General features: G+C 41.0%; 1 protein-coding gene across 1 annotated transcript in view; it reads right to left on the bottom strand.

The window, feature by feature from the left end:
- The window catches only part of kdrl (kinase insert domain receptor like), a 41,722-nt gene that overhangs the window by 14,670 nt on the left and 7,747 nt on the right, over positions 1-19,305 (bottom strand). Inside the window, exons 3-22 of the mRNA XM_041047961.1 lie at positions 19,091-19,302; positions 17,336-17,463; positions 16,094-16,256; positions 15,844-15,980; positions 15,574-15,745; positions 15,239-15,359; positions 14,889-15,058; positions 13,427-13,583; positions 11,234-11,348; positions 8,722-8,830; positions 7,256-7,540; positions 6,815-6,961; positions 6,496-6,624; positions 5,343-5,449; positions 4,779-4,908; positions 4,164-4,268; positions 2,014-2,127; positions 1,700-1,788; positions 1,402-1,555; positions 515-612 (exon numbers count right to left, since the gene is read on the bottom strand). Coding sequence (XP_040903895.1) covers positions 515-612; positions 1,402-1,555; positions 1,700-1,788; positions 2,014-2,127; positions 4,164-4,268; positions 4,779-4,908; positions 5,343-5,449; positions 6,496-6,624; positions 6,815-6,961; positions 7,256-7,540; positions 8,722-8,830; positions 11,234-11,348; positions 13,427-13,583; positions 14,889-15,058; positions 15,239-15,359; positions 15,574-15,745; positions 15,844-15,980; positions 16,094-16,256; positions 17,336-17,463; positions 19,091-19,302 — 2,842 coding nt within the window. The remainder of the gene's footprint in view (positions 1-514; positions 613-1,401; positions 1,556-1,699; positions 1,789-2,013; positions 2,128-4,163; positions 4,269-4,778; positions 4,909-5,342; positions 5,450-6,495; positions 6,625-6,814; positions 6,962-7,255; positions 7,541-8,721; positions 8,831-11,233; positions 11,349-13,426; positions 13,584-14,888; positions 15,059-15,238; positions 15,360-15,573; positions 15,746-15,843; positions 15,981-16,093; positions 16,257-17,335; positions 17,464-19,090; positions 19,303-19,305) is intronic.

Consider the following 19,305-nt stretch of genomic DNA (forward strand, 5'->3'; position numbering starts at 1 on the left):
TGATATTACAATAGAAAATGATGTGTTCCATATCCAGGCTAAGAAATGGTCTGTAAAAGGTTATTTTCAACAATGGCTTCATTCTCAAAATAGTTCCATCCGGTCTCCCCGAAATCATGAATGACTTTATATAAATGGATACTAGTCTTATATCCTTTAAAAACACTGGACAGAGGCAAGATTAAACAACAAATAAATGTATATTTATTTCACAATGCAGAGACATTCAGCATGATCTGCATGCACGCCAATCGTAAAAAGATTTGACTACTTATATAGTACTTTCAGTGTGAAGCAGTTTTCCGCTGCTTTGACACTGCTGAGACTTAGCTGGTTTAAACAGACCAATTAAACAAGGGTTAGAAAAGCAATCCTTCACCATACTGGGGAAAGTTTAATCAAAATAACATGACTTTTAAATAAAAATAATTCCATAATATATAACACAATTTACAGTCTCTTTTCCACAACAGAATACATATTTCGATAGTGATTGGTGTGAAGAAGAGAATACCTTGCGAGAAGCCAAGAACTCCATGCCTTTTGCGACTTGGAAACTGTAGCAAATTAAATCTTCCAATGTCAGGACTCTCTTATATAAATCCTCAGCTTCTGTGAAACAAAAGAACATAAAGTTTTCCCAGTGAGAACAATTTTTCATAGTGGACGTATATGGACTTTAAACTTAGGACAAAAATCCTACTCATGTAGACGTGTTTTTAAATGCAGTCAGTGTGGTGATCAGCTCTCTACTCCTTTCAGATAAATCAGATAAGATGAGACAATTAAACTTCTCCTGGGGAAACTGCAAATGTTGTGAGTCCCCGGACTACAACACTTCATCTAAACAATTCATCCTGTCACGTACACGTCTCTACCTACACACACACATCTTTAAAACATCCTTTGCTGGTGAGAGATAAAAAACAAATTACAATTCCTCCTGTTTTTCAGATGTCAGGTGAAACGTGTGGTTATGGGCCCAGTGTGCTGGTCGGGGGTCTAAGACAGGAACTCAAAAGGAGTCCTTCCACTGGCCCACCTGAGTAAACAGCTAATCAAACCAGAAATAACAAGAGGAACAACATGGCCAACGTGCTGGTCCTGAGCTGGAGCCCGAAATCAGAGCAACACTCGGGTCAGGACAGGAAATAAACAGAGGCCTCCCCAGGCTCAGTGGGGTGACAGTGGCTCCTGCTGCAGTGATTGTACTGCTGAACAGGAGGAGGAAACGTCCCATCAGACTCAGGCTAGAAAACAATCTGATGGGAGCTTTCATTCCTGAGCAGGAGGGTTGGAGCAGAGGTGAGACGAGGGGTGAGGAGGGAGACAGCAGGAGGGACAAACAGAGGTGGGAGGGGTGTGGGGGTTGAAGGGAAGCAAGACATGCTTGGCCTTTACCTTCTTCCTCTTCCTCTGAGTCACAGTAGCTCTTATCTTCGATGAACCCGGAGCTGGCTGAGCTTCCGGTGCTTGCTACACTCTCCAGGCGGCGCTTCATCAACTCGCTAAGCTCACAGGATGACCCCGACGACACCACTTTACCGTCCTGGCTCTGACCATATATCATGTTAAATGAGATGAGGTGAAACGTGGGTGTTAAAACAGTGACTCCATGCTAATACTGCTGAACTTGTGGCTAAAAATGATGAGAAAGCAAGAGTGCCGGAAAGTCTGATACATGCAACCAGTGACTCACCTTGTAAACAAGAAAGTCATCTCTCTTGCTTCTCAAATAGTTGGACAAGTTGCCATACTTGCAAAACTCCACTATCATCATCAACGGTCCTGTTAAAATGGAATATTTCTTACGATTACACCTACGACAATAGTGCAATACTTCAAAATAAAAGAAGGCAAGAAAGATAAAGATGATGATTTAAACCTAAACTGGCACTTTAACTGGCAACATAACAAAAATTGAATCTCCTTTTCTCTTTCCTTCTATTTTTTATAGCTGAATATCAGAACAATAGGATTGCATTTGATAACGTCCTCTGTAATAAAGCTCACCACCAGGCTTTGTGCAGGCTCCCAGCAGGTTGACCACATTCAGGTGATGGCCAATGTGGATCAGGATCTTTAACTCTGACATCAGAGCTTTCCGCTCGTTTGATGTAGCGCCTCCTGTAATAACGTAAACAAACAAGGGAGTTGTTCAGAGTTAGTGTATTAAACATCCTGACAAAAAGGATATTCATTTTCATAATAATTTAAATTTTCATTTAAGTTCTTTAGGATTTTTAAGATCTATCTAGCAATACTATATTTACGTACACTTGGAAACCCAAACTGTATGAAAATGTAATAACAATAAGAAGAAAGTGGTTTTCACTTTTATAAAGTAAAGATGGAGGACCAGAACACTTAATTAAATAAAATGAGCCCATCTCACAAGAAAATTTTGTTAATATAGGCAAAGTTAATGGTATGAAAAATAGGCAGGTCTGTTATCATGTTGAAATGTATTTTCATACAAACTTTATATAACAAATCAAACATAACATAAAATCAACATTTTAATAGTGGTGAATATTTTCCTTGACTACAACAGAGCATGGAATTTTCATTTTTTCCCAATGATGCAGAAGTCTCAGTATAAATCTTACTTCATAAATATAAATATATATAATATATAATATATAATATAAATACCATCTGCTGTGAAACACCCAGTAATAACTGTTGACATATGGGGACTTATAGAACTATTTTTGCAGAAGTCAGCAAAAACAGAAAAATATTAGCTTAAGTTTGTTCAAGTTAGCAACTCAAAAATCTTATATATGTCTCATACAGTTAGTAATCAAACCAGTAAATGTTAGTAACCAAAATATGTATATCCAGATGATAACATCTTTTCACATTGCCTCACTCATGAATTTTAAGAAGAAATTCTAGTTTTGGTGCAAGTTTAGGGAGAAATCCCAATAAAAAGCCTCACTATGGATTACTGGGGAAATGAATTGTGAGAGTTCATTAAATCTAATGGAAAAATAATAACATTACTTATTAGGTCCAGTAATATGCTTTTGATGGAGGAAATCCTCAGAGATAAATGCCAACAAAATTAGAGAGATAAAACGGGAGGTGCTCACATTACACACCTGACTTTGACAAGTTTGAACAGCGATGTAATGTCTTCGACCTGAACTATGAAAATCAAGATTTAGAGGTTGTTTTATGTTGCTGTGACCAACCAGATATTTATGAGCTAGAAGCTAAAGCAGCCGGGGAGTCTCTAGCTAAACCACGCTCAATTTGAGGAGACCTGCTGCTTTCCATTAAGTTTGACCTACGACTAACAACAGCCAGAGAGTCTGTTCCTTGCGGAGAGCCTGTGATTTATGATGAAACATGATTAACATTATGACAGTGACCAAGACATCTAAGCAACAGCCTTATTTTTCATCCTTACTGATACATCACTCCCTTATCACCAATCACTGATAGAGCTTAAATTTGCTTCTCTGGTAACGCAAAAAAATTAGATACGTCATCCACATGCAAAGCTGTGGTAAATGAAACAGCTAAATGTCTTTTTTAGCTTCTTGGCTTTCCTGTTTTCATTCTGATCCAACATTTAGGGCCTGCTGTGTGTATTTGGAAAGATGTTGGAATGGGACTGTAAATAATTCTTCATGAAAATGAAAACTGGATCTTCTGAAATGTAGCAAACATAAACATGGTTTTTATTGCTCATTTTGTTCCCTCTCTTACACTTTTGAACTCTTCCTCACCTGCAGATCTTGGACATACTGCACATGCTCAATTTGTTTGTCAAGAACAGGGTTAGAGGTCTTAGCCTTTACCTCTAACTGCACTTTGCAAAGGACAAACATTGCATGCTTTGCTTTGAACTGATACGCCATACAAACATTAATTGCAGGCATATGTGGAGCTGTAGCTCATGAGTCTGCAATGTGAACAAGAAATAAATCTTCAGCAGAAATGACAGACGGCTGATTTTCATCTGCTACTAATACAACAGTAAAAGCTGTGACGTTAACGCTGTCCTGTCTATGATGAAAGGTGAACCAGAGAGGCCATGTGGGCAAACTAAAGTTGTGTGAAAAAGTACATTATTATGACTACCTGTTACTTTACAATAAAGCAATAAAGTTGGAGCCACAGTTAAAAAATAATGTTTTTTGACATCCTACCTTTTAGCATTTTGACAGCAACAGTCTTGCAGGTTGAGAGCTTGTCGATCCCAAAGGCAGAAGCCTCCACTACTTTGCCAAAAGCTCCGTGGCCAAGAGTTTTGCCTGGCAAAGGAAGAAAGTATTTTATAAATGGGTCACCATTAGACACATCCTGTCCCTGGGTCAGAAAAATCAGACTGGATTCCTTGTCAGTCAGGCTATGGGTCTGTAATTAAAACAAGACGCTGAGACTCTGATCACCGGGCAGTTTTGCTAAAGAATTTATGGTTCGCTTACGACTGGATGACAGCGCAGGTCACTGATAAGTAATGACCCTACACACCAGCTGCAGAGAGGGGTGACACCTATTCCTTGTACCATAATGTGGCTATGTTAGTGAGGAATTAGTTACATATGGCATTGTTCTATTCAGCAAAAAAGTTACTAATTTCAGCAAAGAAGCCTGAATTTTGCAGCAAACCTCTTAAAATGATGTTAACATATTAAAAATTAAGAGGGTGGCAAGCAAATAACTGTAGGCACTTGATGCCTTATTACAGCAATCTGCAATTTATGAAACTCTTTCACTATGAGACATTTTTCCCTGCACTGGAAGGACTGCACAGTGCTCACCTAGCCGCAGGCGGTCCCGGGGAAACTCCCATTTGCTGCTGTCATACTGAAGAAGATCATTCTGCTCCTCGAGGGGACACTCATCAGGGTCAATGATGATAGATGGACCCATCTTACAGTGTGGTGGTTGCTGAAGGTGTCAGAGAACAAACGTGAATTTCATGATTATCCCAAAGAAGTTACCGACAATGAGGACCAGGGAACAACTCAGATTTTTGAACTTACGACTTGTTTTAAGTGATCGGTGATTGTGAAAATGTTCACATGAAATTCTTGCTCTACACGCATACTTGTCCTCGCTGTTTTTGTCACACAAGCACATTATGTTCTTCTCTGAGGCCTTACCCTACATACAAGTACTTCCCAACTGTCAGGAAATGTGGAAATCATAAACACTTGCTAAATTTATCCTTCCATTAAACTGTATTTCACAAGAAGCATGAGTCAGTCTCCTCCATAAAGTCACTGGAGCCAAAATAGCTGGCATCAAGAATATGAAGCAAAAGCTCATCTCATGTGGCTTGTGGGGAAAAAAAAAAAAAAAAAAGTGGTGTGATGCCTTACCTTCCGCAACTTTCGGATGAAGAGGATAAGCATGAGCCAGAGGAACGTGGCTGCAGCTCCCGTACACACCAGAATTATTACCTCAATGTTTGGCTTCCCTTCATCCCCTGGAATGAGAAGTATTCCTGTCAACTACCAGACCTCTTTGACAAAAAAACAACTGTGTACTCAAGATCTCATAAGTTATTGTATTATATTGACAGGGATTTGTGCTGTATTGTAATAAGAAAACAGTCTGTTACGAAATTACAAACCAAGAGCCTGGTTTTTAACTGAAGATGCCGAGTCTTTGATTTCACATTATTTTTTGGTTTATTTGTGTCTTCCAAAATTTTCTCTGAGAGATTGTATATAAAAAGGAAGTGGAAACACACTTTGGTGTTTGTTTCTGGTTTGTTTGGGACATGCATACCGTGCTTTTGCCTATGGAATTTTCTTCCAAACACTGTTTTTCTAACCATCAATGTTGACACTCTGAAAGCTCATATCCCTTAAATCTCCCCAATGTTTTTCCAGCTCTTATTCCATGTGATCCTTGACTAAAGAACCAAAGCAGAACATGCATACAGCTTGTTGAGGGAATATGTTTGCGGTAAAGATGGAATGAATAACAACAACTTGCACATCATAAAGTTCAGCTTGATAAAAATCTGTTTAAGATGTGGAAAAAGACTGGTTGCATGACAGCTCACCCACATTGCCATTCCCACCTTCACATGTCAACATGCAATTAATTTTATATGTAAAAGGTACACAGGCAAACACATTAAGAGACAGGCCTTCTACTCTAATTATCCTCTGTGTGTTTCCAGTCCCTTGGCTGTTGTAGCAGTCAATCTTTTTGCACTCATTAGTGGACCTCTTAACACTTCACAGAGGTCATGTCCTCAAGGTAAAGACCCTCAGCCAGAGCCTTGATCATAAAACTCAAGAAGGAATTCACTTGGCATTCCTGGCAGCCACAGATTTTCTGTCAGTGGACATTTTTCACACTGAAGTCAAACCAGAGCTATATGTAGTGGTGAGAAGAAGTTCTGGTTGGACATAAGCATACAAGACTTCACACTGAGAAACCAGTATCTTAAATGCAGCATGTCAGAGTGTTGTTCTGGTGGTTAGGTAGTTAACATCTGAAGGCTTCTGCATGACTTACCGAGCACAGTAACAACAGCACTTGTTTTTGCGATACCCTCCTCATTATGGGCTATACACTCGTACAGACCTTCATCGTCTTTCTTCACCCTCTCAATGGTCAGAACCCCATCCTTCCCCAGTGTGATACCTGCAACACACAAACTCTCAGTCAAACCGGGGCCGTGAAGTATAAAAAAATTTGCCTATAGAACGTATAACTCAATTGTTGTGCATGCGCATGCTGGCAGTAGTGAAAAGCCAGGTGAAATTATATTCAGGCACTTGAGTGTGAGCAAAACTTAAACATCATAGCGCATGAAATACTAATCTCAAGTTACCTGGACCTTGTTCCACTGGAACACCATTTTTGTGCCACTTGATTTTGGGATGAGGAACTCCCTGAGCAAAGCAAGCCAGTATCAGGGTGCTGCTACTGTTCACAGCCTGATCAGTCAGATTTTGACTCAGCCAAGGACGTTTTCTTGCTGCACCAAAAAAAAAAAAAAACAGTTTCATTTTGAGATCTTGTCACTTTATTACTGTCTTGCTTAGACAGCAATTTCATTAAGTGTTGCAAGATTGTCTTCTCTGTTCTGGTGTGTGTTAATTTATAGTAGCATGCACAGTTATCACAGAGCTACATTTCCGCACAACTAACTAATTTCCTCTTATCAGCTGAGTATCGATGACAGATGAAACCTATTGCAGTGGTGTTGCAACCGGTAACAGTTGCTAACAATAGAAATTCAATCGGCTTATCATATCCTCCTCGAACTTACCATTTACAGTAAGTGCCGCGGTCTTGAGTTCAACCATTTTGTGGAGCTTGTATGCTTGGCACTTGTACCCTGAGGTACTGTTTTGGGACACGTTATGCAGATGGAGTGAAAGGGAAATGGAGTACTGGCTGAACTGGAGGCTGGACACGTTGGAAGTGATTGTTTGATTCATGGAATCCAACCACTGCAGGTCCGTGTAGAGGTAGCGAGTTGCCCGACAGGTCAAATTGACGTCATTCCGCTCGTCGGCTGTCTGAGGTTCAGTGGTAATTTCCTCAGGGTTATCTGGTGAGACAAAGTAGATGAATGCAGTAAATTAGGATTCCGATGACGTTAACTCATCCTCAGTTCCAGATATATTCAGTGATCAGATGGGGTCAATTAGAGTTACTTATTATGAATAAAAAGAATTTTACATGAATCTGTGTCATCTGTTTCATAGACACGAGCAGACGCACATATCCTGGTGGCCAGAGACCTATTTTGGACAATAGTTCTTGACACAAAGCTGCTCGTCACAAGGCCAGGAATGTCAAACTTGCAGTTATTTCCTGTTTCATCACTGTTAATTGGAAGCATGTTGCTGGTGGACAGCATTGCTGATGGCGCTCCTGAACTCATCCAATTGGAGTGAAGCTGAGTCTGGGCCCCAGGGGAATCAGACTGTGCTTGTTTATTCAGATTGCTGGAAAGCATTCTGTGTTCAGTAAGAGAAGACAGCTGTTATTACAATTCTGTCCTCTTTTATTAGCAGTATTCCATAATTTTCCATTTTCTGCACCTCTGGAAGAGAGCAGGACTGCTCTTGGGAATTCTCCCTCTCTGGGAGACAGTTTTTTTTTGGTACTTGGCATCTTCTCAATTGTATTCACCTACATCCACTCTCCTCCAAAAGCAGTACCCTTCGAGAGATGTGATTCACTCAACTTTTAAGGAAAAATGATTCACTTTGTTGCAAAGGGAACTGTGCTTGTGTGCAGTGACACGTCATCCCCACTGAATATCTGTCCAATAGATATTAATTTTGGGAACATTTGGAAAAGTTCATATGTACATAAACAAGTAAATTCTCAAAGCAGAAGTCTCACAGATAAGGAGGAATGACCTGCTGGCACTGAAGCAGGAATGCAGTTATTCATAGCTGTTTTTAAACGCGTGCCATTATAGCACTCCATATGGCTCAGGACATGTTTGCCTCTCTTCCGCCCTGAAGCCATTCAGCTACAGTCAAAGATGGTTTCAATTAATGCCCCCCTCTGGTCTCTTTATTGCACAATACAATCTGCACATTCCTTCCCTGTTCTTGCAATTCATTACAACGTGTACTCTGTGTAGATCCTCTGAAAGAATCCAGTGCACGGTATAGGGCATTTTGCACTTACAGTAAAACTCAGTACAGTATCTCTGCATGCACTTTCAGCTGTTAAGATTTAAATGCTGATGTTTCAGCTGTTGTACTCACTTACCATCAACATAGAAAGGGATCGTCATTGTGCTGTGGCCAATCTCATTCTTGGCCTTACAGGAGAACTTTCCCGACACTCTAGCCTCTCCAATCACCAGTGTACTCACAGTCTAGTTGGGATCAACAGGGCAATTATTACTGATCATTCAAAGCACATGAAGACAAACAACAAATGTTTAATATCACAATTTGGGTTTCAAATGTAACTTAAACTTTTAGTGTGATTTATCCTTGTGGTTTCAGTCACCATCAGATCAGCGAGTTGCTGTGGACAGGCAAGTAGGACGTCTGGACCAAGCCTGGTCTGTTTTTTACTCTCCAGTGTGTGACATTAATGAAAGGATACATCTGGAGTTAACCCACTGAGCCACCTTCAGACCTGCACTATAGATCTAATGCTGGGGCTCTATGCTCATTCCCTGGGAAGCACTTCTAATTCCACACTTGATTTTGTCATCATGCTAGTACAACATTTTAATGGCTTAAATAGACAAAATAATAGATGAAACCCCCCAGACAGCGTGGGGTTCTGTTTAGTGTTCATAGTGACATCTGTTTTTTGGGGGCAGTCAGCTACATCAAAGAGAATGAATGATGTGGGTGTATTGTCTGGGTGTACGCTGGCCTAAACTTCCTGTGCTTGTAGGAACTATTGTGTTGACTCTCAGACACACAGCTGTAGGCATGAGGCTGTTTAAGAGTCTGTGTACTCACAATGTTTTCAGCATACAAACAGGCAGAAAAAGAATAGTTTTAAAGGGTTACATCACGCTATTCAATTCATGCTGCTATGATTTGTCAAAACACTGATGGAGTGGCCTAATGGTATTATGTTACAGCTATTACTCACCATGATGTAACCCAAGCTTGAAAACAGTCATTTAAATGGTTGCGCACAGTCCCTGGAAGGTGACCTGACCAGACGCACTGTGACCTCTGTGCCCATGTCTTCCCCCCGTGTTTTCTTTATATTATGACCTCGGCCAGTCTGCTTCTCTACTGGGCCTTCTGGGGAGCCACTCAGAGGCCCAGCCCTGACTATGCTCTTATTCACAGGCCAACACGATTTATGCGGGGTGACAGAGAGGAATTCACTTCCAACAAATCCCTCTTCTTTTAAACCGCTGCTTGTTATCATTGACCCTTAGTCCTAACCCTCATAAAGCACCAGCGTTTGGCCACAGGTACTTGTAAATAAGTGCCGCCACCCTACTTATGTCAGAAACATATTAGAACTGATGACCGGCCTAATGTAAAATTTTTCCAAACTTAATGACAGAACAGAAGTTGATAAAGTTCCTTGCTATTCACCAGAAATGCAGGTTCAAACAGTGTCCAGGAAGATTTGGATTAAGAAGGACCACTGATTCTTTCTCCTGCAGAAAACATGTATGCCAATGAATCTGTGCCCTAATTTGACCCAGCCTGCAATAATGTTTTTTTTTTTAACCTAATCCTATGGAGTGACTTTCGTAAGGCAAAGGAGGCCTGCTCTTAATTATGTTAGGGGTGAACAATTTTAGTAACAGACTCCCAAAGGACATTTGCAGGGATGTCTACAGTTTCCCCTACGTATGCCATGTTTTAGGTTTGCTGTTTCTTAAGAAAAACTAACAGACTGGCAGATTTCACAATGATGCCTCAATGTTTATTTTGCCCAAATGTAAAATTATTAATTACTATCTGTGTGCAGTGGCTCATCTCCACAGGTAATATATGACATAACATAGATTCTAGAAAGGTTTGTTCTCACCCCTCAGCACATGCATGGCTTAAGCTATAGAGATTTAGGATTGTTAATGAGACTTAGCTCAAAAAAAAAAAAAAAAATCTGTAAAATGGAGGTTGTTTTTCACTTCAGTAGGGGGAAATGAACTGTGTCTGTCAGTTATGGGTACACCATGTCAGGAATGCTCTGGTAGTGATCTTGCTTCTTTTAGGGAGACCTTTGTACTACAGGAAAACCAATGCAGTTATGCCAGTGTACTAGATCTTTCATTTTCATGTTACAAATGTACAATCTTTATCAATATATCACCTTTTCAGATGTACCACATCATATGCTTGAAACCAAGTGATTTTCCTGGTTGCTTATTCCATGAATAAATCACGTCTTTTTAAGTGCAGCAAAGAAAAACAAAACTGATTCCTTCAAAGGGGACTGCTGAGGGCCTTTTCATGGGTTTTGGTCACAGTTACATAAGTGAAAACTAATGCAGACAAAATCATGAATCATTTTCAGTGAAGACAAGTACTGCATCACTGCCAAATTGTGAGGATTTATTGATTTCAGATGTTGAATCTGACTTTCAAGCCTTGGTCACGGGAAATTTCTCCTTGACCTAGCTATCGGCTATTCTGTGGATTTCTACACATTTTCTCATATAAATCCCACTGCTGAGTCGGTCACTGTTATTTGTCAACCACATTTCAAGGTGAACAAAGTATTTTACCAGTGAATTCATTGTTTAAATAATGTGTGGAAACACGACACAGTAAGTTAAACCACATACCTTGTTTTTTCCTTTAACCAGTTCAGGCTTGGAGGTTATGCTCTTAATCCAGTTGTGGGAGTAATTTCCCCTGTCATCAGTGGTGACCAAAACTGGCTCAGTGTCAGCAACGCAACTGCAGGACAGAAAAAAATGCAATGAAACTGACCATCTAATCATGCTACCAGTATGTGTTAAAACAGATGTACAAGTGTTAAGCAATACAACACAGATGAAAAAGCAGACCTGTATGTTGTTTTAATTGGAAACCTTGGTGTAACAGTAAAAACACATCCTGCTCACATCTTTATAATATACATCTTGCTAGCTTGTTGTAAATGCTTTATTCTTGAAAGGCTGAGGATATTTTAAAAATCCACTGAGACTGATCTGGATAGAGTCCAGGTCTATACCAGGTTGTCTGGGTTATAAAACCTAAAGAAAGGATTTGACCCCCACCCCCAAACCCTTCACCGCCCGTGGTGGGGAACAATCAGCCTGATGAGAGGAGAGGCAGAGGAGGAAACAGCAACAGCGACAGGAAGGGCTGTGCTATGCGTCACCTCGTACAGGAACACCCCCCCATCTTCTGGCCAGAGGAGATAAGGTTGATCCTAAGACCTTGACGGTCAACAAGGGACAGCTGATAACTTCTTAACCTGGTGATAAAGGCACCCCCATTTTTCTGCTTCCTACGGTATAAGCCTTATTCCACATGCAACACAGCAAGCTTCCCTAACCTCTAAACCCTTCTAAGACCCCAAATTTACCTTCCTCTTCAAACTCCCACAGATTTAAATGAGACGAGATCTTGAAGGGCTACATGGTAGATTTACAGTGACAGGTACTTTGCAGGGTCAGGCCTGTATAAAACAAACATTTTGCACAATTGGCCTCCCACCAGGCTGTAGCTGTTCCTCTGTCTCATTAGCTGCCTGCCACTGCCCAGCCACTGTTCCTAGTGCCAGTCCTGATTAGCTTTAGGCCTGCACAAAGAGTTGCTTAGACTAAACTACCCCGTTGCTATTATTTTTCATAAATCCGCCGAGTGTAAGTGGGTTTTAGAGATAATTTAATGAATACAATAACAGAAGCACTGGTGGATTAACACTATGTAATATGTAACATAATTTTGTCTCTTTTAGTCCACAATGTTGTTTTTGTTAATGGTGTTGAGGCCTGATAACCCAAGGGTAACGACCCATTGTTTTCCTGATCTTACGACTCGCAGGTCTCCTGCTGTCACTGACGAGCCAGGATCTCAGGGAATGTTCATCTTGTTTGTGGGTTCACTACCAGGCCGGTATTCATGCACAGTCACTCATACACTCAGTTCTGTATGGCTCTGTAACAGCTCTGGGAATCTGAGATTAATATATCTCCCTGATGTTTCCCTTTCAGTCTACAGAACCACTGACCACAAACGAGAGGGCAGCTCTCGAGGGTGGTGTTCCTTTGATTAATGTGTCATTTTCTGGGCTCAAGTCAATTCAGTCAATTTTCTATCTGTTTTATAGTGGGATCCCCAGGCTGAAGTGGTGGCTCTGGCTGCTACACATAACTGCTGTTAAGTCTGTGATGCTGTTTCTCTGTGTTTTTATGAATACCACTCAAATACTGTGGTGGCATTTAAGTTTTTGTCCTCTAATACAGTTGTGGAATTGGTACAAATGCTATGCAGTTTTATGAGACACAACTTCATATTTAAAGCAGTAGGCACATTTGCATTATTTACCATTTTTGTTTAGCCTAAGATATTAAACATGTAAAGTGCACAAACCGTTTTCTGGACAAAGACAACTGTTAGGAATTAAGTGTAACCTGAATCAGATCTTTTAGTCTCCTGTAAACTGGGAGCTAAAGCTGAACATACAGTACATAACACCACCCTCAAAGCAGGATCACCACATGGTAGCTAATGGCATGCAACTGATTTCGAATCAGATTATGTTCGGTGTTCATGACTGATGTGGTGCTATTGCACATTCAATTATTTAAACCATGGAAAAGATTTTTAGAGACTAGACATAGGTTACATAACACAAAGTGTTCTGTATATAAAACATTTTTATCATGAAATTGCGCTTAAAATGAAAAATATTTCCTCTGAAATGCTTTTAGTTCTTCAAAACTGAAGGAAATTAACAGGCCATGAATGAAGAAAATCAAGTTTAATAATTTCCTTGTGTAGAACATAGTGAGATGGTGACTCACTCTGTATGTGCTTGGTCTGGTTGGCAGGGCTGCCAGAGCCAAGTGATGGTTGGCAAGGGAAACCCGTCAGCAGTGCAGGTTAGCTGATGTTGTTTGCCAAACATGTATGGCTGCACGTTCACAGTTGCAAGCTCCGCCTCTGAAATAGTTGGTCTTACTGTGAGAGAGAGAGAAGTGCATGTTAACACACACAAGTACACAGACGCACAAAAATTCAGGGAGAGAGAGAGAAAGTCAGAGACAAGTTAGATCAACCGTCTCCCAAGCCAGCCCAGCCCAGCGTGGAATCTCATAATGTCTTTATAATGAGGGACGACAGTCATGATGGATAGCCATGAAAAAGGTGCCAGTGACACCAGTTGTCCTTTAGACACTACTGAGAAGAATGGCAGGATGACTACCAAGCCCGGGGCTGTAGGTCAAAGAACGACCCCACTGTGGCCCATGCCCAGGTCAACGAATCAACTGTGTGCTGTGATTAACCACAGACAAAGATCATTGTGCCACCTCAAGAGGTAGAACCACATCATTTTGAACAGCTGAAACAGTCAACCTAGACACAGTGATATCCCTTGGCAAACCACAAAAATATGCATCCCACCACAGACGTCGTCACGTCTATTCATTCAGGATCTGTAGCGCTGTGACAGCTCTAAACAACCGATGAACAAAGTTTAAAATAGTTCCCTAATTGATACCAGGAATCTCTCTTCACTTTGTTTGTGTCTGTGTGTTTTATTTTTTTTCATTCCAATAAATTTAAGTTTTGTGAAGCGGGACAGCCAAGAACCATAAATAAAGCATATACATGCCAGAAAGAAGCTGATTCTTCCACTTTTTGGCACGCTATTGGGATTGCTTGATAATGTTTAAAGAATGCAATGAAGTAGCTCTGCCACCCCCACCACTGGTATGTTTCAAGTAACTGATAGACACTTGTCTGTTCTCTGTCGAAAGTGGATTTCATCCAAGTTCCTACCTAACATACGAAAACATTTGCGACCTCATGTTAACAGTTATAAATAGTCTTTACAAAGACATCATAACAATGAATTACACGCTCAGTCCGTGTTTTCCTCAAGCTGAATACATACTGCATAGAACATGTTGCTTATATGAGCTACACTGTATATACACATGGTGAGGATGCAAATAAATGCTGGGGACTAGGGGGGGTCTGGAACGGCTGGAGTCTGCGTGCAGAAAAGAGCCCAGGCCATTTACACACTGCGCCAAGCCCCTTCAAAAGAGCCCCAATAATCAACAACAGCTGCCTGCTACGTCAATCCAGCCCTGGAATCAACAAGCCCCCAAATTCCTCTCATACTAGAGCTGCTACCTGCCGTCCAGAGAACTGGACTGAAAGCAGCTACAGCGCTGGGGCAGCCTCAGTCCACAGCCAAGGCACTGCTTCATTTCCTCAGGATCAGAAGTCATTATCAGGGTTATGGCGACAGCTTACCTTCAACTAGAAGAGTGTAGCTCAGATTTGTGTATAGGCCCTTCACTTGGTTGCCCAGACTTATGGTGAAGACCCCAGCATGCTTCTGCTGCACATCAGCGATGATCAAGCTGAAATTAGACATCATGTAACAGGTGGAATTCTCCATGATAGGGACGCCGTCCTTATACCTGAAAATTGGAAGCAGGAAAAGTTTATTTTTTAACCATGCATAATAATAACAATCAAAAAGAAAACAGTTTACTTAGAAAATTATAAAATAGGGTTTAGCCCAGTTCTTTATAGTGCATGTGCTGCAGCACTCAATCCACAATATTCAGTTTTCATTGTTACTGTAAACTGTTATTTACCATGCTAACGTGTCTGGTGGAGGCAAAGCATTGACCTTGGGCTCAAACACAACACTCTCTCCACCTTCTCTGACGGTCACTGCCTTCTTGGACTTATAGGAGATGGTGAGGAATGGATGCTCTGCAACAAAAGACAAAGACATTGGAAGCCATGCTGGAGGAAAATGGATGTGAAAATTTCATATGGTTATAGCATAGTGATACAGTAATTTAAGATGTTAAAATGATTTCTTTTGTGGGACAATTTATTTGTATTCTGATACTTTGTAAGAAACTTTTTAGAGCTTGTGGAAGTTTTGAGTGTCTGATTTTTAACCCATCCAATGCATACTCACTATAGACATTGACTTTTGCTGTGGCAGTCATGTGTTTTGTGGGCTCAATCTCAGCTTTGCAGCTGTAGACCCCCTTATCCTCCATGGTAATGTTTGGCAACACTAAAGCCTTGCTCATCACAAGGACCCTAGCAGGGTTGTCTTTGGTCTTGATTGTATGATGTCGATTTTCCTGAAGACAAAGGAAGTACCATAAACTCCACAGCTAAAATCTGTGATGGTCCTTTTTACATACAATAGGACAGTATTAACAGTAACTCCGGAACTTACTGTCTTCCTTGGAAAATCCCAAGTGAAGTTGATTCTTCCATTATAGGTGGTTTCACCAGTACAGTTGAGGATGAGGGTGTCTCCAACCAACAGTTTGACACGCTCTGGAGTGATTTTCACATTATTAAGAACCTGAGCTATAATATGGGGACAAAAGAGAGAAGAAGTCTGTGAAACAGAGAAACCTCTTAATCAGAAATTGTCTTCATTTTTCAATGAGCAGATTGGGCCAGAAAGACAACAGACTCACTCAGTCTTTTAGGGAAGTATCTTGACTCAAACTCACGACCGCTGACCACAGTGCTGCAGGTGAGCATACCGTACGAAGTGAAAGGACCATAGGGAATCTTGAATCCCACCTTTGGATCCCATACCATTTCCTTAAGAACCTCCTCTGATAAAGGTGGGTGCTGCTATATATAGAGAGTAGAGCAGAGAGGTTAGAGATATATATTTGGTGACACATGTTCACTAACGATCACTGAGCCAGATGGAAGTGTAGTGTTATGTGGTCATCTTCATTTAGCATGTAACTCATGCTCTGCTGGGCTCAGCTGGGGACAGACATCTGTGACAGTGAAGGCCTACTTAGTTTTTATTGTTTTGTGGAGTGCAACCTCTGCAATCATTTATGTGATGAAGCAGAAAACATTGCAGACTCGGAAAAGGATGTACGTGCCTGCTGCTGTTTGTTCTTATGCCAGAAGTCAGGCTGGGAGAAGAGGCAAGGGAAGGGAAGGAAGGAAGGAAAGGGAGCAGGAAGGAGGAGTGCCATAGATTTTCGAATAGCAGGAAGGTCACTCAACCACTATCTGTTCCATCTGAGTCAGAAGTGTTTGTCCACAGTAGGCACTATGACACATAGCCATATATCAATCATGAGTATGACAAAAAGTACACACTTTTGGGGTTCTCATGGTAACTTTGTCAATATTGCTTTCATGCTGTTGTCTTTATTGACCACAATCAGGCTTATTAAGATGAAAAGCATTGCGCAATCACGGAGACCTCATGTTTTAGTCCTCATAAGTTACCTGTTGTTTCCTGTGACTGGACACAGTTTGTACTGTTTTTCTAGTGCATTTCCTGATGTTTGTAGTAGGAGAGGACTAAATTTAGTCTGAGAGTCTATTCTGAGAAAAACACTCTTAGAGCACCTTCCTGCTCTTAAAGGAAGCAGACAGGGTGACTCCCTTCGCCGCCTCTGAGCTTCCCTCGGAGAAGCCACTGTCCCTGGACTGTTTCTTTGTGCTAGAGTGATTTAATACACAAAGGGTGTGAGAACCACTGAGATGCCTTAAGCACAGAGGGGAAACACAACTACAAGGACACCATGCTATGGTATTAATAACAATCTTTATGATCGGTCTTGATCTTAATAGCAATCAGACGATGTACTGTGTGACTTACCTTAAGGTTCAAGTCCAAAAAGGTATATGAAGTGCTGTCCTGTGTATTATATACAGTGATGATTGCCTTCGTGAGGCCTTACCCCTGTTAGTGTTACAACTGTATCAGGAGATGAAGTCCGGCAGGGGATCGTCAGGGTAGTCTCATGCCTGTAGATACCCAGGACGGTAGGGTTTGGATAATAAGGCTCCACAAAAGGTTGCTCAGGATCTGAGGGACAAAAAAAAAACAAACAAATTCCAAAATCAGTGAGATCTAAAATACAACTGAAACTGCATTTCAAAGCAGATGTGGTCCCTCACATTTTGTCCTTTGGGATAACCATGTTTTGTTGGAGTGTGAAAAAACTATTATGCCAGAGCAGTGCAACCGAATCAGGGCATCCAACACCGCGATCAAATAAAGCGATCACTTCCTTCTAGCCGGATAAGGCAGCAGAGCACAGATAGACTTATGAGGCTATAGTGGTGTGTTCCTACTGGGAGCCACGCATCACATAACAGCTGTGGGAACGTCACGACTGTACAAATAGTCTGCGATTGGTGAGAGGTCAAGCCGCAGTGGTGTGATAAAGGAACTATTATTTGAAAAGGAAGCATGGAAAATGATCTAATAAACAGCTGAAGAGCTTTGAAAAAAGAATTTTAGACTAAACACAGGCACAGCAGGCTGCCTGATAGCTAGGGGAAGTGGGAACCACATTCACAGAACAGCAGGAGAAGGAACAAAGTGCATCCAGTTTTAGTTTGGTCCTCATTGTCAACAATTATTTACATATTTTAGACAATATTTCATAATTTTATCCTTATCTAATGTATTTATACCCACTGTTCAAAGTCTAAAAAACATACACATCTAGGTGAAATGAACTGAGGCTGACTTGCTCTCAATGTGTTGCCTGGCACCATCTCCATTTGTATAATAGCATAACTGTAACTGGTGCCGTCTGACGCTTTAGGGGAGACTTACGGAAACAGTAGCCAGAGCAGGAAATAGTCAGTGACCAGGGCTTCCCATGCAATGCTCACCCTTCCACCTTCAGAAGAAACCATAGTACCAAAGAAAGCACTTTCTGTCTCTGTCTTACTTTCTGCGGAGAACTGTGGCACAGTCAGAATATGAGTAAATTTAAGTCAGGATCCTGCATGTAAGGAATAACTGTAGTCATACGTAGTTTCAAAACAGGTTTCAAAATTTAGAAAGAACTGCAAACAGTGTTTTTCCTTCCTTTCCTTCCTTCTTACTTACTTAGACTTTCTTCCCTTTTTTGACATTTTTCTTTCACTTTTTCTTCTGTTCTTGCTGACTTATTCATTCCCTTTTTCTTGCAGAAGTGGATGTTTTCCAGCTCTTGTACAGTGTAGAAAATGCCAGATTACTCATCGACCATTTCATTCTGCCCATTAAGTGCCACTATTTGTGAACTCATTTCAGCACTAACCCCACCCCCACCCTCAGCAGATGAGAATCACACTGTGAAAATCTTTCTTTTATCAGGAGTCTTCCATGGCTTTTCCAAAAACAAACACAGTTAAATCATAGATTGAAGAAAAACAATTCAGTTCAAAAAGAAAGAACCCCAATCGGTACTACAGTTTATGGACTAGTTCTTTCTATTTCTAAACATCATTATATTCAGTTTTTCTCATGCTGGAAAATAACTTAAATTCAGTGGTCTGGAGGGGATAATTTGAACGTCATAAATCTAACAAAGACCGCACGGGTTTCTGCTCTCTTGTTCCCACTGATTCACTGACTGCATTTCATAAAGAAAGGGCTGATAAGCTGAGCTGGTCACTGCCAGAATCCCATGCGAGGAGCGCTCTGCAGGTCTCACCTTCGACGTAGACATAGGTGGAGGTGATGTGGTCTGAACCATCTTTGGAGTATCTACAGCTGTAGCTCCCTGTGTCACTGCCACTCAAGTGTTTGACTGTCAGTTGGCTGCAGTTTGAGTGATGTCTGGAATCACACTGTTCCATCTTCACCCCCTCTGATGAAACGGATCGCCGATGATCAGCAAGTGTCCAATGCAGTGGGCCATGACCTCTG

The sequence above is a fragment of the Toxotes jaculatrix genome, chromosome 10 (assembly GCF_017976425.1).
Source record: "Toxotes jaculatrix isolate fToxJac2 chromosome 10, fToxJac2.pri, whole genome shotgun sequence".
In the NCBI taxonomy this organism is placed as follows: domain Eukaryota; kingdom Metazoa; phylum Chordata; class Actinopteri; family Toxotidae; genus Toxotes; species Toxotes jaculatrix.